The sequence below is a fragment of the Strix uralensis genome, chromosome 2 (genome assembly GCF_047716275.1).
Source record: "Strix uralensis isolate ZFMK-TIS-50842 chromosome 2, bStrUra1, whole genome shotgun sequence".
Classification (NCBI taxonomy): Eukaryota; Metazoa; Chordata; class Aves; order Strigiformes; family Strigidae; genus Strix; species Strix uralensis.
The window spans coordinates 103,612,495-103,635,641 of record NC_133973.1 but is presented as its reverse complement, the minus strand read 5'-3'; the positions used below and the strand labels follow the sequence as shown (position 1 = coordinate 103,635,641).

Here is a 23,147-nt window from a genome sequence, read left to right as displayed (position 1 = left end):
CTGTGTCTTTATACATACATACGTACTTCCTACACACATACCAGCTTTAGAGAATTTAATCAAGCACTCATGTAGCCATGGGTTATTACTGTTGATAGCAAAAGCTCTTTTGACAGACTGTAACATTAACAGAAACTTTCCTGTGGGAAGGAGAAAAAACAAAAACATACCGTGATTAAGAATACAGAACTTATTCTCTTTATATCAACTACTGGTTTTTTTAGTAAATCTAGTACAAACATTAGAAACATCAATGCCTACACAGAATTAGAAAGCAGATTTATTTTTCCCATCCAAATTGCTTAATTAAATAGAAGTGCCTGCTGCTCGAACTCTGGCAACACTGCATAGATGTTTTTATCTGTTTGGCTTTGTTTTCCCCTAGATAATTAAAGATCACACTGCAGTTATCTTTCTACAGTATTTATTAGTATATACTACAACTTATTTTGCTCTTAGCTTTTGTTTTAAGGGTGGCTAAAAATGCTATTTCTCCTATTATTACTGCATATCACACAAACTCCAGCTTCAGTCAAGTAAGTATCTATTCCAGACCATTTTAGGCTACACTCAGATAACGTAAGCTGCAGTGAAGGGTTAAAATTTTGTAGGGCAAAATAAAATTACGCAGTACTTTACCTTTTCTAAAGTATATTTCAAATGCTAATAAATGTGTTTCTATGTCATCTCCAATAAGATTCTTAAGTGGTATAAGGAACTTAATGGCTTCTTCTAATGGATTTTCTACCTGTTTTAATAAAAACACAGCAAAATTTAAAGTTTAAAATAAATGTCAGATAAAACATCAAGGGTAGTTTCTGTTATTCAGAGCATTTAAATAATCAGAGGCCAAAGGTGAACTGTAGATAGCTGTCTAAACTAAACTGAATCACAACATTTTTATTTGAAGAGCAAGATTTAAAAGTGTTTACTCATGATTTCATGTTGACAAAGACAACACTGCATAAGCAGTGCCAGAGTTACCAATGTACTCAGTGTTGTAATGCAGCATTTCGGAAACAATTAAATACAACTACCTTAGACAGCAAGCCTAAACTCCTGAAGTTACTGTGATAAAGGAGATAGTTCTTTTTGCTGAGAGAAATACTGGCTCACATCTTTTCTCTAGTCACTGTATGAAAACCAGAGTTCTTCAGGCAAGAACCACCTTTTTTGTTCAGTATCTATTTAATGAAGGATGGCCTATTATTTGAGAAAAAATTTAAAGAAAGTAATAATACTATTTATTAATACAGAAGTTTGTTTTATTAGAGGAAAAATATTAGTGTAAATAAAGATTGACTACAAAAAGGTATCTTTGCACGCAAAAATGATTTTATAAAAAACCTGGATTCTTTTAGGAGAACCTGATAGTAATCCCGTATTATAGACTTTTTATGATAACCGCATAAATTTAACATAAAAAACACGCTAACCCTTTCTAGTTTTTCAGGAACTAGCTCTTCCCTAGGTCCACTAGTTTCCTCCTCCTCTTCATCTCGCTTTTTCTTTTGATTTTTTTGTTGTCGCTCTCTTTCTGCATGTTTTCTTTCCTCTTCAAGTTTTGCTTTCTTCTGTGCTCTTCTTTGCTTGCTAAGCATTTTCTTCAATTCTTTGGCCGAGAGATTTTCTACAGATTAAGATAACAAATAACTTATATTAACAGAGTAGTTAATTAAAAATCTTGTTTCTCTCCAACAACACTCAGACATGCCATTACACTCCTCCACATATCAAAATGGCATACTTTTACAGTGATGTCCATAAATATTGGCACTTGCAGACTATCATCATTATATAGTCCAACATTACTACTGGATTACTATTTACACATAACACAATACTTTCTCTTACATAGTTGTTATAGAAACTTCAACTATTTGAAAGGCTAACTACATAAAGTTGTTGCATCCATGACAGGTTTTACCTTAGAAAACAGACAATGGTTTTCAAGGGTAATACTAAGCTCTCATATTGACTGTAGCTCAGCTTCCTTCTAATGCTAGCTATAAACAACCAGACAGATTTACACTCCATCTTAAAACAAGCTTGTTATCATTCATTAAAGTATCTGTACACTATAGAATCATAATAATTGCACTGATTTTCTGCAAATGCCACTCAATAGCTAAATGGATGCAAGCAAAAACTGATATTGTTTGGGATGAGAAGAGGTAAGATATTCTGGTATGTATTAGCAGGACCATTATATGAATCTTCAGCCTGCTTGCTGTGTTCAGATTTTTAGACTGGACTAGCATTTAGATAAACCAAGAAGGTTTAACAGTTGCATGAAAAGCAGAACACATATTATATACAGAAATAAATTAAAATTTGAGAAAAAAAGATACAAGTTGAACCATGCTGTGAAGTGTCCCTCTTAATATGTACTTCATTAGACATAAGTATACACGGAAAAAACTTACTATTCACCTCTGAACTAAAGGCACGATTGTACTGGCAATATTAAGTGGCATTTTTAGTTTAGTTAAACCTTTTCCATGTCAAATATGCTTCCCTTTGCAAAAAGCTAGACATGAATTTCACCCCTTTACTCAACAGCCACTGCAGTGCTGACAATAGCTGCGATTCCACAAAAGGAGAAGCAACTATTTATCTTAAAGGAAAAAACCTCATAACTGAATTTGTCATTGAATCCTCAGATTTCCAAACCACACCCTGCTGGTTTCCTAAGAAAGTCTGCTCTCCATTTAATGCTAGTTTTAAGTAGTTTCCTAAATGTATTAATTTTGCTAATACACACTTATCTATGTATTCATTAGTCCTAAAGTTATGTGAAAAACAACAAAACGTAATGCATTGTTAACTAGTATTACTATGTAATAAATGAAATACACTAGATCAAAATTCAATTCTTACAAGTCAGACTGCTTTCGCACAAAATCTATCCATTGTTTCATAATTCACCTGTTAATGACATTTATCTTTGGTTTGAATGAATATATGGCTGAACTGAATTTGATTTCTTCTCTTAATATTCTGAAATGCCACTCCTCCCCAAGTACTCCAACTATAGCTAGGTTCATTCATGTCCTAGTTTTACAATATGAGATGAGAACAGAGAAAAAGCTGGAGCATTTTATCTATGAACTTTTTCCAGTTATCAAAGTGTGACAAAAGAGAGGAAAAACCTGTGTATGTTACAAGTCATATCTTTTCTACAGCACATAACCTACTCAGCTTAATAAGCTTTAACATATGTCATACACATATAAGCCTCCATTACAGACTAGATACCTGAATTCACTTCTTGCTCTTTACTTTCATTGGTAAGAGGATTATCATGGAGCTTCAAGTAGATCTCAATTGCTGATCGAGCAGCCTTGAAGTAGAAGGCATGTTTCCTGAGCACATCTTCTAATCTCAGAAGATCTACATAGGCACGAAGAGTCATCTTTCTCATGCAGTATGTGTGGAAGTCAAATTGATCATCTGTTATCTCAAAAAAATGCTTCAAAAGAAAAAACAGACAACTCTTATGCACTTCCCTTGCTTAGTCTGTTTTTTAATTACATGAAGGTAAATAAAGTTACAACTGATATTATTTACAGGCAATATTTAACAGGCATAAAAATATCCTTAAAATACTGACTGTCCAAGAGAACCTGTCAGTAGGGAAAAAACCCACCTAGAAAAATCTCTCTTTGTTAACAGAAACTATAATGTGATTGTTGAAAGACTGAGGCACTCTTTAAAAGCCAACTGAAATGTGATTATTCCGATTTTAAAAAGCAATTGGCAAAAGACAGCATAAAGTTAATGTACAAATAGTTGTATAGTTAGGAGACATGGTATTTTATATTGAATCCTTTTCACTTTAAATAATCGTTTTTCACATAATAGCTAGGGATGACATTTTGTCTATTACAATAAATCACCAAGTATTAACCTGTTTTTAAAAATCATTATACTAGAAACTTTATCTGCAGAGACAATCATGTTGATTACATCAGCAAGTATCTTTACTAGTGTGTGAGAAATATTGGGAAAGAAATTTATGGTGTTTGCACCTACTTACCCTTTCTACTTCGTGGCATTTTTTCAAGGCCTCACCATACTTCCCTAGCCTTTGATAAGCTGCAGCACATTCAGTCTGGAACCACATACACTGCATCTCGTTTAGGTTTTCCATAGCAGAAGTTCCTTCCTGAAATAAGCATCGTTATCACTTTTTGCTATTATAATTTACCAGCTGCTTCTTTCAGCTATGGCTAGTTTCAGGCCATTTATAATAAACAATCAATCCTTCAACTACTTGGAATACAATAGAAAATGGATATAACCACCCAGTGACTGAGATTAATACTTGTGATACCCTACGCTCCCCAAGACAGAAAGGAATATATTTAAATAATTAAAAGAAAAACTGAAATTATCTGAACAAGATTAGCATCTCAATAGATTTTTAAGATTAACCCGTGTTTGTGGACACAGTATTACTTTTACATTTTGGGGGCAGAAGACACTATTTTTAAAATCTTAAAGTTCAGCAAATTATCTTCATTATTTTCCTCCTCTGTCCGGTAATAGCATCTACTAGTCTAAAAATCCACCAGTGTACTGTTTTATTATGTAATATGAATAACTAAGTTTCCTAGAACTTGCTAGTCTACATAAATGAAGTTAGATTTAGACTTCATATTTTTAAAGAATAAATCCTAGGATTTTTTTCTTGCATGGTTTCAGTGCTCTAGAAGCATGTTCCACATATCAGGAATGCTAGCCACCAAGTTTTCGGAATAGGCTTTACACTAGAAAGAAAACCCAGTTCAACTCACCACATTTAATTATTTAGGATCAGGTTTATCCTATCTTACCACAGGTATCTATGCTAGAGTTCTGCATTTCTTGCTCTAACACTTCCAACAAGCATACACAATGAGTTCTAGTAATCAAATTTTCAATCACTCCTAGAAATATCTAGAAAGTTCAGATTTCAAGTGTTTTCTCACCTAAAAGAAAAATTAAGGAGCCCAATTCATTTATGTGCTCCAGGAAATCCCACCAAGGAGCTGTCTTGATATTTAACTACATAAATAATATGGAAATCTGACCTTAATGAATCTAAATTTTGTTCAACATCCAAAAAATAGATTTTGAAGTGCTTACCCCATCTTTTAAGGATAGGATTTGCTTTAATGAAATTTGTCTGTAGTACTTAAAGGAATGAAATGAACGTTCAAGTCCAACTTAATTTCTGTTAATGGTAAATCATAATGAATCTAGTGCCCATTCCTGTGCAGTTAGCTCAGATGGTATTACCAGGGAACAGGTTTTGCAAACAAGGTACCCAGCCGATGCATTTCCGGAGAGGTACTTAAAAGTATGGCAATAAAAAAATACTTCTTGACATCCACCTTTGAAGAACCATTTTTTCCAGTATTTACTGAATGTATATACAACTGGAGTACTGCATCCAGCTCTGGGGCCCCCAGCACAAGAGGGACATGAGCCTGTTAGAGCAGATCCAGAAGAGGACTGGAAAAAATCAAAGGGCTGGAACACCTCTCCTGTGAAGAAAGGCTGAAGTTGGGGTTGTTCAGCCTGGAGAAGAGAAGGCTCTGGGGAGACTTCAATATATGAAGTGGGCATATAAGAAAGACAGAGAGACTCTTCACCAGGGCCTGTAGTGACAGGATGAGGAGTAATGGCTTTAAACTGAAAAAGTAGATTCAGACTGGATATAAGGAAGAAATTCTTTATGGTGAGGATGGTGAGACACTGGCACAGGTTGCCCAGAGAATCTGTGGATGCCCCCTCCCTGGCAGTGTTCCAGGTCATGTTGGACGGGGCTTTGAGCAACCTCATTTAGTGAAAGATGTCCCTGCCCATGGCAGGGGGGTTGGACTACATGATCTTTAAAAGTTCCTTTCCAATCCAAACCATTCTATGGTTCTATACAGTTATTTACCACTAAGTGTAAGAGCATTATCTTAAAAATGGACACTTATAAAAGATTTTTTTTGTTTTGGTCAAAATGTACATGAGTGGGAAAAAATGCCAGAGGCAAACAAAACCTCTCTTCGTTAAAGCACTATACTTACCCTTGTGAATTTAGAGCACATCTCCTCTGCATCCTTCACCATATTTGCTCGCAGCATATATTTAGCACATTTAGAATTGATAAATCTGTCTGCAGTATCCAAAGATTGTGCTTCATCCATCCATTTGGCAGCTTCCTTGAGGTTACCTACATGCTGTTAGGGAGAAATTAAATAGTTAACTTTCAGTATAAGCCTGGTATTGACCAACTCCTGAAATCTACAGTTACTGGCATTTCTTCCTCAGAAGTAACAAAAGGAAGTATTATTGTTTGCTTCCCCCTGCCCTCAGATTTTTTCAGAACAATTTTCTGTAAGTTATGACTTGCTTCAAAAAACCTAAACAAAAGGATTTTCATTTTCTTCCTGACAGAACAGCGCCCAAAAAGAAATCCGCATGAAAACTGATGCCCATAACCATTGCTAACTGAAATACTATCCACACATTAACACCCATATGATGATTTGGTCTGGTTTTCAGTTGGGTTTTTTGTTTAGTTTTTTGCTTGTAGTTTTTTGTTTTGTTTTTTTTTTTCCCAGTAAGCTAGATACTCTATGTCCAAATTCACTTTTTACCTTGTAAATTTTTGCTTTTAAATAGAATAGTTCTATTAATGTCGGAGTGCTTGCAATTGCAGCATTAATGTAATCCAAGGCCAAAGAACACTGGCCAAGTTTGTCAAAGTGCTGTGCCAGGAAATATCGAACCCAAAGCAGTGTCGTTGGGGGCTCTTTCTCTCCGTTTTCTGCAACAAAATGGAAAGAGTTACAAAAACCAGTGTAAGACTGAAGACTACATTTGAAAAACAGACAAAAAATAAAGTTTGGCAAATTCAGCAAATATTTCCCATAATGCATTCATTTACTAGAAGGTATTACAATTGTTTTCTTGCAAGAAGTATCACACTTCAACAGTTCTTGATAACTGCCATAAACAGTATTAGTAATTACAGTATAATTAATATAAGACCATAGAAACTTACCACATGTACTAAAAAGGTCACAAGTTTTCAAAGAGGCTTCATAACCAGTAACAAGTTCTTGGATTGTAGAAACCTGCATATAAAAAAAATATCAACTGAAGTTAACTTCACTATCATGTTTACATAAATTAACACACTGAAAAAAAACTTAGGCAAGATTACAGAAGCTATACTTAAAATAATTACTTAATTTGGAAAAAATTGGATGCATCCTCATGTAGTTTACTTCACCTTTCACAAGCTACCTTTGATCACCCATTTTACCTGACAATATGGCAAGGAAATAGGAGTAATCTTTGGTAGCTTACAGCAGAAAGTAGTCAAGTACATTGAATTAGTATCCCTTTTAAATAAAAATTCCAAAATACAGTTTATTTATACTATTAGTTTTTAAGTATCCAAACTGAGCCAACTGACAAAAGGTTTGGAAAAGACTCTGCGTGAACTTCCTGTATCAGAAGATACTTCTGTGGTTTTCTGGCAGGTTAATATGCACTGTTAAAGATTTTTTTTTCTTTTGTTAAAAAGGTGTTGTTGCATGGAATACAGGCTGCACCTTTTTATTTATGTCTATATACTGATTGATTTAAGGCTAATGCTTTCTGAAATCAGACTTTGTCAACAATATTCTTGTTCATTCCAAGGTTGAAGACTCAAAATTCACCCATGCAGTTTTGAACTCACACTGCACAAGTCTGACATTTACAATATATACAAATGTCAGTATCTGTGCATTTCATGACAATGAGCTCTTCCAATGCCAAGTCCATGGTTTACAAGTGCCACATAGTATTTCTAAGCATTTTATAAATTGCTCAACCTGTTTTGTAGCTAAATTCTCAACATGCCTGCTATATCCAGCAAGTAACCAGCCTCCTAAGGAAACAAGACCAATACTAAAGAAAGAAAGAAATATGATCTATGTTTATTATACCCAAAACACAGAGGGATTTAAAACAGTAGGGACTTAAAACAGTAAGATCTGACTGTAAGCATAGCAGGATAATGGCTATATTCACCAATTAGGTGAAACCTATAGATAGCAAAAAAACTTAAAACTTCAATGGTTAAAAGTAAGATGATCCTACATTAAAAGAAGTTGATCACGAGCAAAATACCACAGAGAGACAGCAACATTTTAAAAAGCAGGATTTGAGAAAGCACACATGCACTTCAAGATACACTTTGGGAGAGGAGGGGAAGGGAATAAACCTTGTTGTAGAAGATTAAAGTATACAATTTGAAGGATACTACTTTATTTAACCTAATTCAGCACAACATACAATAAATGTCAAACAATTTGTTTCAGAGAGAGCAGAGAAGGTGACATGCCCAAGTCACACACAGTCAGTGTAAATGTCTCAAAAGTATAATAAAACATAAACACACACACATTCTGGAAAGCTCTGGGCAAATCTCATAAGAAATGGTTCCTGGTAGCAAAATGTCATCAAATATAATAAAATGTTACTAGACTTCAAATAATAGAAAGTGATAAAGGAACGTAAAGAAGTCTGAAGTAAATGAACAAAGGCAAATAAATGCATTAAGCTGTTCTCTGGCCTCAAGACGTTTATTAAAAGAAACCTTCAACAGCCTCAGAAAATCTTTGAAGATGCTCTTCTCTGAGTTTAAATGCAGAAGTAAGCATCTGCTTTAAGTAGCAGGCTTGCAGTGTGTATGGGCAACAGAGTAAGTGTTATTTCCTTGCTGCTTTTCACTGCAACTTCAAAGTATTCCCAAAGTTATTCTCATCTGGCTGTTAGTAAACTCAAATTCCTTTCAGACCAGCCAGATTTGCCAGACTGCAAATAAACTGTGTGTAAAGGAAGAAAGACCCTCTTTAATAAACACACCCTATCACCAAACACTCCACACAATTTTTTCCATTGCTGCACACTTGGAGTATGGCTTCATGGCTGGACAAAGACCATGCTACCACCAAAAAGAATGGTGTCACCATATCTGAGCCACATGTGCCTGGTCCCTGCTTTGTCTTAGTGCTAGTGGCTGTACCCAGGGTTACAAGTGATTTACTCCCTGCTCCACCTCAGCATACAGATGACCACTTACTAGTTCCATCACCAGGGGGAGCTGGCAGTGGAGAGACCTGGGACAGTGAGGCAGTAAGAAAGCCTCTCTTCCTAGCAGGAGGGTCTTTGATCAGTTTACAGCGACAGGGAAATCAAATCCTCTGATCTTGAGGTGATAGAGAATACCAGACTGCACCATGTTTTAAAAGATACTAAGTTCTTCCAAATTCAGAAATCTGCACTGTTTTTGGCTTCTACAGTCCAGGAAAACTATACTGGACTTACTCTGAAAACTATTTTAGACAATGTATCTGGAAACAAGTATTCAGTGAAAGCTACAAAAATAATTCAGATCATGTAGTTAGGTTATTGCAGACATTTGTGATGAAAGTTACAACATCTTTGTTTCTCATGGCTACTCAATATTTTTCCTCCCTTTTTATGCTTATGCTTCAGTCTCTTGTTAGTAATTTAGAAAAATAATTCCAGGTTCATATGCTGCTTCAGGGAACAAGTGATCTGGAAATACAAACCCTAATTTCTGTGTCCACATTAACTGCAAATTTACTACTAAAAATCTGTCTCTTGGATTTACTACCATCTATCATCTGTACTCTAGAGTCACCATTGCCATCTTAAACCTTAGGCAATATTTTAGTATTTCTAAACACTATAGCATTATTCATAAAAAGATCACGTTACAATTTCTAGAAATCAAGCTGAAGTACGCAGAAATACCATGATACTGACCACAAGTTAATTTCAAACTGTATTATTCTAAGGAAAAAAGTTTTAGTTATTCCCTTGCCATGGATCTGAAAAAGCTTAAGATATTACAAAAACATAACTGAAATCATCACCAACCTCAGGTTTTGTTATTTCAAGAATGGAGCCAATTCCAGAACTGGGGTCACCAGTTTCAGAAGCTTCTTAAATAATCAAAATTCAAACCTCAAACCTGTAGGTCACTACCTACAACTTTAATTTCATTACAAAAGAACAATGAGCTAAGAAGCATGAATCCAAGAAGGGGAAAACGTGCTTTAGCCTCCCCCATTAGCACAGACAAGTGAAATGCTCATTTTCCCTCCTATACCGTATGTAAAGGTTAAAATTGCACATGCTCACAAACTAGTAAGATTCTTGTCAAGTGTAATAATCTTGGAAGTTAAGAAAACATCTTTCACACCCTGTACTACCTGAAGCAAAGACTCCACAAAAGTCAGAAGGGTCTTTTTATTTTTTTCATTCCTGTGCAGTTTATTTCCATTGGAAAGGATGGTTTCATAAGTAAACTTTGAGTAAATGCCTTAAAATATTTGAGAAATACAAACTGAGACTGGAATAAATATCATGCATACACATCTTAATTTCTTTTTGAACTGTAAGCAACAGGAACACAATTCACTTGAACCCCAATTCTGAACTACTTCTTCCTGTAAGCATTAGTTTTTACTTATTTGATTATACTGAGAAATATTGTGTGTCCTCTTTTGTAAGGGACAGCCTAAGGGAAAGTTATTATTTTGCAAATAAATGTCTGATGGCTAGAATTCTTCTATCATCACTTGTAGCTATTCTGGTGGCACCTATGGGGCAGTCATTAAATAGAAGTCTGTACTGCATTCTACACCATATACCAAGTGAATCTTGCCACAAACAGTTTTCTTTAGACAAAGAGCAGAAGAGGACTATCAAAGATAAGAATAATACAGGGATCCAAAATGGACTGTTAGGGCTACAGTAGCCTGAATCGTAGTTTGCTTTTTATTTTCCCCATACTCCATGTAATAGGTTAAGTTGAATGGAATGACAAAGGAATAAAAGTAAAGCGAAAAGCAATATAGAAAGGTTCTTAAAGAAATGTATGTAACAAAAGGTGAGCCGAAATACGTAATTGGAAGATGAAATCAACAGCCCACTAGCACAAAGCAAGGATGCAAATCTTCCCAATAAAAGGCTCAAACTCTCTGGTTCATTACTATGAAAGTTAAATTACTAAACTGATTGTATATCCTATTATTACAGCAGTTAAGCAAAATATTTTAAAATTTTAACTTCTGTTTCAATGACAGTCTTCAAAACACTAATACTTTATTTCCTTCTTCAATGAAACAACTGCAAGGATTGAATTATCAATACCAAACATCTAGAAATATTGTAATGGTCTATAAAGTAGTCAGACTTAAGCCGAATCCTTTTTAAAAAAAAGGCTATTGACACAGCTTATTTTATCAGTTACTGTCACTAGATTTAAGTATTTTTTTTCAGTTGCTGCCATTATAAAATCAGTAAGAAGTTACCAGCACTTTCAGTGCACAAACATAATAAAAGGTACCACTGGCAGTTTCCGAAGCAATCTGTACGCTTAACGTTTGGCATAGGTTCGAGCCCCTGTCTTTTGAATTCCCGAGAACACGTTTAGTATTACATGCCCTGTTCTCAAAGGCAATCAACCAAGAGGGAAAATCTGAATACTGCTACTGAGCTAGAAATTTTCAAGGTGCATCTATAAAACTGCCTAAACAAGAAAATATGTTACGAACCTGCATATATAGATGCAATGGTCATATTAAGAAAATTTAGTTACGCATTAGTGCAGAAGAATCTTCAGGCAAATCCCAGAAATACTTTAGAAAAATGTGCTCTAGTATGTGCTTTTATGAAAAGATTTGACTGTTACAAAATTCATACATAGTTACACTACTGAGACAAGGGGTACATTATCTTGCCTTGAACACCACCAGCGATGAAAAGGATATACAACAATGGGGAAGAATAAAAAGACAGTGGACAGGAACAAGATAACACACTACTTGCCACACATATGTGCAGAGTGACATTTAAACATGTGACACTAAAATGGCCCATCACTGACATGCATCAAATGTATTATTTCTGGGAATTACCACACAGTAGGAGACTGACACTTTAGAAAACCACTTTGACTGTTTCCTTATGGAATGCCTTAATACATACATACCAGAAGCTAAATATTAGCATGTTTGTTTTTTTAAGAGAACTGAAACTTCATTTAAAGACTAGCCATTCTCAGTTCTGTACTGCATCCAAAATTTTATTCAGTTGCTTTAATGAGAATAACTTTTCCTTCTCCTTCAAGCAACTGCACAGTCCACTGTAACCCATTCTAAAACAGTAACTGGTGTCTTTAAGAGAAGGATGCTGCTGTCTCAGAAAACAGTCCAACCTCACCTCACTGTCAAATCTACAAGGTTCTGAAATTTCAGTGTCTCTTCAAACACAGTGCAATGGATGGTACAAGTTTGAGACTCCACAACAGAGCTGGAGACTTTTCCCTTTCATAGCCTCCTACAAAGGACTAGAGGAGAAAAATAGCCAACAGTTCTTCAGCTTGCTATAAATGATCCAATCAAGCTTCTCTTAAGAAACTTCTGGGTATTTAGTTCAGCAGATAGACATAAAAAATAAATAGAAATTTCACAAGAATCTCACCTACTCAGATTCATCTGTCTCGGAAAACTCTTGAATTAAACTACAACAAGGATGATATAGAAGGATCAATCTATATTCAAAAGCCATCTAGTATCAGTACTCAGACCGGAAGAAGTGGAGCTGAAAGTGTGGGTGCTTTTTATTCCCCATCTACACAAAGACAGGCTCACACAAACACGCATCTCCTTTGAGAAACCCAATCCTGAAGCAGTACATAAAACCTTCAGTTGCAGGGAAAAGATTTGTAACATTCAAGAATTAGAACCACCTTAGTATTACCGAGCAGGTATCTTCCAAATACTTAGCAGTCTGAAAGTTCAAACACTAACTGTATTTTGGCACAAGTATCAGAGATATCCTATATGGGCATTCCTTTCATTTCAGGAACAGTTGTTACATGGAGCATTACCGTTCTCAACTTCAGGTTGCAGACAATTTTAAAGGTAACTGTAGCCCTTGCTGAGGAGGGGAATGGGTTGCTGCCAAACTTTTCTCCCTCCTTCAAAATAATGGAGTAATTTCACAGAAACATCTTCTCTTGTATTGATAAAGTACCTCTGTTACAGCAAAAATGTGTCTACTGCAGAAGTGCCTGAAAAAGAGGAAAAACAGCAGGTAGAAGGGGGGGTACCCTTCATGAGCCTGCTCATCTTCTACAGGATGAAGGTCTTCCGTGCTGGAAATGAAACAGGATGTTTTCCAAGACAGATGTTCTCAATTCTTGAATCTGACAATTGGGCTCATATGTCAGACAGCTGCATTTTTTTATGATTCAAAGTGTCAACATGGGTGGTCTTCACCACTGGGAAGCTTGATTTCTCAGCTGGTTCTGAAGATCTAGAGTGAGAGGAGGACTGCAAAAACCAACATGCAAAGGCAGTATTTCCATACATTACATCTTCACTTAAGGTGAAACAATGCATACAGGAAACAAGAGGAGTGCACGTGTTCCTGCCCTTCAACGAAAGGTAATACTACCTGTCCTTGAAACTTTGAACAACCTTTCTTCTCAAATAGAAAATTCTCCACAGTAGTTTATTTCCTGAATAAAATTGGTTTTTGCATGTAATGTGCGTGGTGCTCACAACAGTGGCTCCGCAGGTCACAGAAACTGATCCCGAAGCACCATATGATTTGTCGTCAACAAATCAAACCTCTCTGAATCAGATGAGTACTTATTTGAAAAGCCAACTCCTAAGAAGAGTTCCGCTGAAGAAATCTGCTTTAATAGCAGAAAGTACGTCTCAAAGCTGAATAAACCAATCCCTTCATTTTCATCTCAACGTACAATTGAATTTTGACAGCATTTCCCATCACCAGTATTGTTAAGTAGTGGTACTTGAACAAGGCTTTCTGGTTCCCTGAGTAAGAATAGTATTCTTTATTCAGGAGAATGGAGTGTAGTTGAGTTTGTGACACCGCTTTTCCAGCACAGCAGAGGAGGCATCCACTAGACTTAGTATGAATCCTTATGTCTGAGAAATTGAGAAACAGTTGTACTTTTCAAAATATCTACAAACGATTTCCAAATTGTTTTCTTACAGAGCATCCAAAGGAAACTGCTGTAGTACAACTTCAAAACAGTCCCCACCATCTAGAAAAGATGAGATACCTAAAGATTGAATGACAAACTAAGCCTTTCAACAGCAGCCCTGGCAAAGTGTTTTCCTTGGGCCAGAAGAAAACCATATTGACATTAATAGATAAAGTCCTTGTGGTCAAATTATTAGGAGTATCTTTCACAAGACAGAAAGAAGTATCCAGTACATACCCTGAAGCAATACTCTAAATGCCTCATGGGAAATGGAGAAGCAACAATAAAAAGAGTCCGTAAGAGTACTACGTCAATACTTGAAGTCTTCGCTACGATGAGATGTTATCTAAGAGAGAGATAAGAAGGTGCTTACAATGTGCAGAAGCTGTATCAATGGACCCTGAAAAATATTTATGAACTTAGTACCAAATAAGTTAAGACCAAAAAAACCAGAAAGCAGTTGATGGCTCCGTTCTGGAGAATGCCTTTGATGACAATTTGAACAGGGCTTGCAGCTGGTCTGTGGTACACAACAACGCTACTAAACTACTCCTTGAGTGGTCTCTATTTTCACACACACGCACAAAACAAGCCCATACAACAGAGCTGAAAGCTAGGGAGCTGAACGCACAAAATAATGAAGAGAAAATACTATAAAGAGTAGGCTCCTTGCTTTTCTTTTAATGCTATGCTCTCCACACCATTCTAAACAGAACTGTCCCCAGAAAGAGCTTCGCACTAGAAAAGCTCTGACACAATGATGGCACAAACGTCTTCTGAAGTAATACTTCTTGAATAATTCCATTTCAAAACTCCCTTTGCTCACTGAGGCACCTTCACAGGCTCATTGAAAAGGGTTACTTGGATTACTTGTGATGGACAAGACAGACATACAGCTTGGCAAGGAACTTGTACCCCTTTCTCTAGGTCCCTAGAGACACTGTACAGGAGGATCCTGGCTTCACTGCCCATTGAGCTCTGCCCACATGGTAAGTTTGCGACCTGAAGTCCCCATCTCTACAAATGCAGACACCTAGATGTGAACTTTCAGGCCTGAAAAATATTTATGAATGGTAGCAGAGGCACACTTTCAATGATCTACTGTATCTAGCACAGCCCCATCACATGTTAACAGTACTCCAGTCCAGGGCACTCTGACTTTACCCTTCTGGATGGAAATACTGATTGGAAGGAAGTTTCAAATAAAGAAGCTGCCAATAGACTCAAGAAGAAAAAAGCTCATAAATTCAATTACCACATCAGGGAAAAAATGGTGCGGGGGAAGGGCAGCTACACATTAGAAAGAAGGTTTTACTACAGCTTAAGACAGACAAAGAAGCATCTTCATTTATAGCCAAGACATGATTGTCATGAATTGAAAGCTGCTTTTTACTAAGGCAGCAAAGAGTATGCCAAACACATGAGCCAACTGGCACACTTGCACTACACAAAAGGTCTGAGTTAAGGGTCTTCCAGTGTATGCACACAGGAAGGTGTATACGGGCAGCCATCTAAAGTAGTTTCACTCCATATGGCTTACTATAATTTTAACTAAAAGAATATCTAAGATCACAACATTTATAAGCTTACACAGTTCACAGATGAACCAAAAAACCTCTTCAGCAATGCTCACACTAGTTGATTTTGATTTTTTTAAAGCAGTGTTCCTCCATTATTGAAAAAGTGTCCTATGTAGCTACTTTGAAACATAAGATATTGACACTCAGATTTATCAGTGTAAAAAGGAAAAGGTGTAGGATATGCAAATAGCTGGATATTTACATTTTTACTCAAGGCAGCTACACACTAACTTACTTGCAACAACTGCATTAGTCTCACTTGGAAAGTTTCTGCTCCACAAGGCGTTATGTAGCTGATACAAATTTACCCCCCGCAATGAGGTATGAACCACAGAACAAGACCATACAGACTATTCAAATAAATTACTCCAATTGTGAAAGGCTATTCAGCCTCATGTGACGAATTCCCATTGCTTACATTTTAGTATAGGGCTAACATCCGAATGTATTAAAAATCACAGTCAATTAAAAATTATTTTACCACCTCATGCCATGAAAGTAGAAACAAGAAAACATGACAAGCAGCCTTCTACTTAACATAAGTCTCCTTAAATTTTTTAAGTATCTTTGACATACACAGATGCCAAGTTTGTTTCTGGAAGAAGTTTTAACTATTTTGTAACACCCAATGAAAGCGTTGCTTTGAAACTAACAACAGTTCAGATGTAGGTGCATCTCTATTTTTAAATTTATTCAACCAAGCCATCAATACTCACTCCTGCTTCCCTAAGAAAAGCACTGTTAAATGCGTGTATATGCTCATGCATACACAGGGCAAGACAAAAAGTGTGACAACTGCAGTAAAACACACATCTAAAGGGAAGCACCACAATAATTTTCAATTGACCTAAATGGGAGTCAACTGCACAAAAAGAAAAAAATCAATCAGTGGGGTTTCATTCAGATCTGTTCCTTGGTCTAGTTTGCTAAACAGCTGCACAGAATCTTGCGGTCCCTTTCAGTGGAAACCTAGGTATTCTACAGTCAATTTCAAGTACCTGCAGTAACACCTTTCCAGTCAGTCAACTGGCCACCCTGACCCAGATAATAGAAAGTTTTCATTATTTACTTTTCTATAAAGCTAATCCTATGGTATCATGCTTATTCACTGACTTCAGCATTTCTCAGTGTGTGGTAGCTAAGCAGAAATAATTCTCAGGATTTTCATCAAGAAGCTACCAGCCTATAAGGACTGGCTACCCACAAAGCATTAACTCTGCAGTACCATATTTAAACATAAACAGAATAAAAAGCAAAAAAAGTAACTCAACCCACAACCCTGAAAAATTATACACTTTCTTTGTTCCCTGACCATCTAAGAAATCAGTTACGTGTTTTGTAAGCAGTAGAGAGAGCAGCCTTCTATTAGATAAGTTTCTTTAAAGCTGGTCCACGCTAAGAAAGTCGATACATTTTGGTTTATTGTATACTTTCATAGAAACAATGAGATACAAGAGCTTTATTAGCTTTTACATTTTCCTTTATGCTTAGTTCCTTACAACTAAACACCTCCATTAATGACTTGTAATCACTTCCAACCACAAAATACATCCAATTAAGCATCAGATACACTCCCGAATCTAAAACTTGCTAAAAATCAAGCATAGCAAGAACTCCTTTTTGCCCTGGATTAGGTTTGGAAGTGTGTTTTATGATACACATCATTGTTAATAAAACGCATGTCTTCCTGAATAGTACAGCTACATCACAGTAGGTTTGTGTGTAATATATCCACACTTGACTACATACACCATCAAATCCTACTCTGATTTCACATCTCAAGATAATGCTAACTTGCTGCACAAGTGAAGACTAGCACTGATAACAGCTATTCCTGAAATAAACTGATATTTCTTCCTAGTGTCAATACCACCAATGAACACACAGGCTCTTTGAAATACTGAACTCCAGAAGAAAAAGCTTCCTCCGTTTATCTAAATTATTTTAGTTTGTATTTGTTATTCAGAAAGTAACTTGTAACATGGTATTTTGTACACTTGCTCTGTTAAAACAGCATTATTTCTTTTTTAGAACATGTTATGTACAAGCATAATGAATTGGAAAGTTTATAGTACAAGTAGTGTTTGACAAACACTGCAATTGTTTTCCAATTTTGACTGAACCATGCAACATTTCTAGTCATGCGTGCCTACACTTACCAGTTTGTCTCAAACATCTGCAATGGAAACATATTTTGTCCCATATGTAACAAGCTTTTCACTTCTGAGTTATTCTTAGAGGACAGAACTCTCAGCAAGGGGAAAGCTGCTCAGTACACCAGCTTTGCAAAGAGCAGACTACTCAAGCAGAACGGCAAACCAGTCACAAGAAGAACATTCTTCATTAAAGAATTCACTGCTGCTTCGGAAAGGTCTAGTACGTATATGTTTACACATTGAAAGTACAACTGCACAAGCTCCACTGGAGCTTCACAACAGTATTCCAAGTACAAGGATCAGTCTCTTGTTAAACAAAACAAAGTAGGATGAATATAAATACAAGAGCCAGGCATGAATTTTCAGTGCTTCGAATGTAATAAATTGAATATTAAAACAACTCCTTTAAAGTTATTTTAAAAGCAATAATCCTCGAATACCTTTATGAACAAACTGTTAGCGCATCTATTTGGGATGGAAAAATGTAGGATTCAGCCAGACTTGGAAATGATATCATAACTTTGAGATTGCTGGGAACTGTCAGAATTACTCAAATCTTTTCCATAAAATGTAGCATCTTTCCATTTAATGGAAAATTAAAAATTAATTAAATTATTTTTCAAATTCAACTACACATCTAGCTATGTGATCAATACAAAGCAAGTAATTTCATATGAACAGAGCATCAGTAGGAGCAACTATGAGCAGAGATGTTGAGAGCACTTCTTGTGGGTCTTCAGATGGGTATTTGGAGTAGTTATTCCCAACACAGACCACTCAGACTGAAGAAAGCTCTCCTGATAAAGTAGTTCGTAAGTCAGCTGCTACACCTGTCAGCTCTTGGCTCAGGGACTCAAACTCTCAGCTGCCAATGTGTTTTACACTACCCATTCTCCTTACAGAATGGAAGCATCCTATCCTGGCACTACAGGCAATGAAGTTTCTCATCCTTCTCCTTCCTCCACTTACTTTTCTTACTCCTCCTTAAGATACAGTTATATAGCAGAAATACTATCTTTTGCTATGAATATACCAGATCCTTAGCAAGTCCATTTACCAGACTTGCCCTCCTGGAATTTTAACTCAGACACACTACTTTCTAAAATACAAACTGACAGTCAGCATGAACAAAAGGCTGTTCTTGGTTGATCTTAGAGTTATTTCTTCTTAAAATGTAGACATTCTTAGTGAAACTCATGTTGTTCACTTCCTTATGTAATCACCAATAGTTCACAGAGGGCATCTAACTACAAAACCAGTTGCAACTTCCTTTAAATTCCTTGAGCTTTCCGCATCAAGGAGGGAAAAAGCCTTCTTTCCTGAAAGGGTTAAAGAAAGATCTTCACTGGAGACAGCCTACCTTCCTGTGCAGACAGTCTTATACCCTTTTTTGAGACTGTTGTTTCTGATGGTTCTTCCAGCCAGACATTTTCTCTCATCCAGTATTTCCTCGCAGTCTCCACATTTTTAGTTAATCAGAAAAAAAAGGGCACATGTGCACTAATGTCGAGCTTCAATGAAATCAACCAACGTACCTGCAACACAGTCGACGCAAACCTTGATGTCGACTAATTGAAGATCTTCACTCTTTGGATTTTTATCTCGTGGATATAGAAATTAGCATGTATGAGGAACAAAAGAGTATTTCTGAGCATTGCTCAAGTATAAAGAGAACTTGCTTGGGAGAGGTGGGGGTAGCATTTCAAGATCCCTCTCTCATGAGGAACAGTAACAAATAAAGGCTGTTCACCATTATTTCTCATACATCTGGATAGCAGCATACAGAATGTGAAGATTACTACATCCCATACAATTGTTTATACTTTAGGTAATTAGATTCCAGGAGAAACATTCTGCCAAGAGCCACAGCTACTTTCACCCTGAACAGTAACTTTGCAAGAATAACAGAACTCATAATAATGTAGTGGCACCCCTAAACACAAGTTTTTCCTTCTTGAATACACCAAAAAGACTATAGCTTCTTCCTAACAGAATATGTATTGTGCCAACTGTGTGAATTTTATTCAAGCACAAAGATATCAACACAATAAATGTAGTTTAAATAGCCAAGTATACTTGCTATTTAGAAACTAAAAGAAGCCTGATTAAAAAAATTTAATAAGCCTCCATGCTATACAGCAGGCTTTTGAAATTAAAGGTTTAGCATTACAGAAAACTCAAGGAGAATGGCTACTTTGCCGATACCCATTTTTTAATAATAAACTTCAGACACTGAGGCACTAAACAAAGAATAAAACCTATAAAACCACTTGTAGCATAAAAGAGGAAGAGCCCAGTAGCTAGACAGTAAGTCTCCTATACCAGAAAAAACAATTACGACACCTATATCCAAGTATTTGAAGTACACACAGACTGTATTGCATTGAAACATTTTACTTGTAAAGCTTCATGTTTCTCAGCGTGTACATAAAACATATAGACACATTCCAAAAGCTTTCATTCATATAGCAGTACTTTAAGTGGTTATTACAAAAGGCTCCACAAATCATGAAAATGAAACTTTTCATACTATTTTAGAAGTATCAACCATAAGTAAAAAAAAAATCCCACTATAGTCACTTTTTTTTAAAGCCATGTTTTGTTTAGATATCATTTCAAAGGTCTAGAGGAATCCAGGGTATCTTGTTAGTAAAAAAAACCAAAACACAAACCCACAAGTTTACTTATGCAGGACGAAGCTGTCTTTCCATTATCCTCCCCTGCTATCTTCCCATATTGCTTTAGTTAATCACCTACAATTCTTACTACTTAGTCCATTTTTAAAAGCGATAAAGACAACAAATTCACTTGAAAATGCAAGTTACCTCCACAGTACACTTATGAATTGATGATGCAGAAGTTTACTATTTTATTGCAAGATCAAGAAAATCAACTGAATAAATCTCTAAAGACAGTATGAGATGATGTTTTCAATAATGTTCTGAAGTGAAAGAAACTACTTTTTTTTTGAGAAATAACTACAGTTCTTCAAAACACACTATCAGCACTGGCCTCACTACACACAAGCACCTCTTCTCACAGCATGTGAATGTTTAAGTCACACAGGTGAATTTTTCAAATGAGGACAGCTAGTGTTTTTTATTCTCAAATGTCTGATCCAACCATCTTTTAGATATTGCCACTGCAGAAATGGTTTCTTGGGAAGTTGCACTTTAAGTGAAATAGCACAATGTATTAAAAAAACAAAAAAAAGTACAAATTTGAAGCTGTAGAGATTCAGAAACTGGTACTCAAACGCCTGTGCTATTCCTTCAGCAGACGTGGCAACTGAAGGACAAGGGTGGAATGGACAACTGGGAATGTGAACCACTCCACCCATGAGTCAGGACCCTTAGAGAATCCATTTTGAATTACATCACACACACAATCAGTTCCCTGGGTAGCATCACTAGCTGGAGTTCTACAAATTCCATGCCTGTTATTCTCACCTTCAATACACAGAGCATACAAAGATCATGAACTTTTCTGGCACAGAATTTATATAATTAAAACTCCAGGATGAAGACAACAGATCACAGGACTTATCACCTCTCAGCAGGCTATTTTAGGGTAAAAGGCCATTTTCTCTTTAAATGTATGCCACTGCAGTTGCTACCATAGCGCACAGGAAGGCAATAGGTACTTGAGATGTGAGTATACGTGACAGTCATTAGAAACTGAAGTACTGATCTCCCAAAATCCAGCACCTCATTTAAAGCCCAGCATATAGCATTTGTCAAGCATTAAGAAAACCAGCTCCACTGAGCACCTCCCAACAGTTGTGCACTAACAAAGCAAGTCAAAGAGCAGGAGCACAGCACACTGACGCACCCCCACACACCCCACAAGCGTCACCTTAATAGTCCCTGATGTAGAACATTACAAACATCAGCAGGTTAACTGGAACAAACTGTCTCCATCAACAGGCAACTACTCAAGGTGAACATGAGCTATCTGACCTGAGAAATAATCTGGACACAATTACAACTTTACTTGAGCGTTATCAGCATCTCTTCCTCCACTCTTCCTTCACTAACTGGATGAGGGCAAACTCAACTTCAGTGAACGTCTACATCAGCAGCTTGGCCAAGTGACTGCTGATTTCCAGAAAGTTTAAAGTATTCTTTATACAGTTCTCTCTTTATTTGAGACTACAAGCAGATGATCACTGACAAAACATCAAATGCACAACTATTACATTGCCTATTAGAATTTGCAGAACATTGCAGAAATAGAGGAATGCCATATGTACCACTTTGAGAGCTCGAAAAAAAATCAAGAACGATGAATGGAGGACTGTACTGAAACAATGATTAAATCCCTTTGTATCTATAGATAGCACCCTCAGACTAACCCCATCTCACTCAAACAACCTGCTCTTTTGGCAAGTGCCTACCCTGAAGCAGTAGTTATAGATGCTTCACTTGGCAAATGGTGAAACCATGCACGTCATCACATTTAACCATTTCTAAAAGGCAAATTCTGTGACAAATGCCAGTTTTTCCCTTTGTGAACGGTTTGAGAAGGGATTCAGATTACGGATTTCGATGTTTCTGTGTATCTGCACTCATGCATATAGGCATGTCCATTTTTATTGTGCCTTTCTGCACTGTCTACTATAGGATTTTAGTGCTGTTAGAATTGCATAAAATGCACTTGTCCCAGTACTGAAGTACCAGTTGCAGACTAGCTTGCTGGCTAGCAAGCCAATGGCTACAAGCTGATCCTAGACTTGAAGGTGAAACCCAGTAAGATGGTATCACAGAATCATTAAGGTTGGAAGAGACCTCTACAAACTGCCTATTCCAACCCCCCTTACAGAACAGGGTCAGCTGAAGCAGGCTACTCCTGGCCACATCCAGTCACATTTTGACTATCTCCACGGATGACTACCCCACTACCTCTCTGAATAACCTGTTCCTGTGCTCAAACTCCCATGACAAAACTGTCTTCACTTTTGCTCAAATGTTCTCTTGTATTTTAAATTGTGCAGATTATACCTTGTCTGTTCACTGGGCACCAACAAGAAGCATCTGGCTGTCTTTTTTCACTTTTGTCTTCAGATATTTATGCATGTTAGATCGCAGCTGAGCCTTCTCCAGGCTAAACAATCCTAGCTCTCAGCCTCTCCTCATATGCCAGACACTCCAGTCCCTTCACCAACTCCATGGCTTCTCTGTACTTTCCAGTATGTCCATGTGACACACACAGGGGAGTCCAGAACTAGACCCAGCACACCAGATGCGTCTCATCAGGGCTGAGGAGAAGAATTGCCTCCCTCGACTTCATGGTGATGCTTTTACTAATGCAGCTCAAGAGGCTGTT

At 36.7% G+C, this 23,147-nt stretch overlaps 1 protein-coding gene across 7 annotated transcripts in view; it reads right to left on the bottom strand.

The window, feature by feature from the left end:
* Positions 1-23,147, bottom strand: part of NAA16 (N-alpha-acetyltransferase 16, NatA auxiliary subunit) — a 74,920-nt gene that overhangs the window by 6,059 nt on the left and 45,714 nt on the right. For all 7 annotated transcript variants that reach the window (XM_074859568.1, XM_074859567.1, XM_074859569.1 and 4 more), the window contains 8 exons: positions 7,046-7,118; positions 6,639-6,808; positions 6,066-6,218; positions 4,040-4,168; positions 3,259-3,472; positions 1,437-1,630; positions 640-748; positions 42-140 (listed from right to left, as the gene is read on the bottom strand). In XM_074859568.1, the coding sequence (XP_074715669.1) occupies positions 42-140; positions 640-748; positions 1,437-1,630; positions 3,259-3,472; positions 4,040-4,168; positions 6,066-6,218; positions 6,639-6,808; positions 7,046-7,118 (1,141 nt within the window). The remainder of the gene's footprint in view (positions 1-41; positions 141-639; positions 749-1,436; positions 1,631-3,258; positions 3,473-4,039; positions 4,169-6,065; positions 6,219-6,638; positions 6,809-7,045; positions 7,119-23,147) is intronic.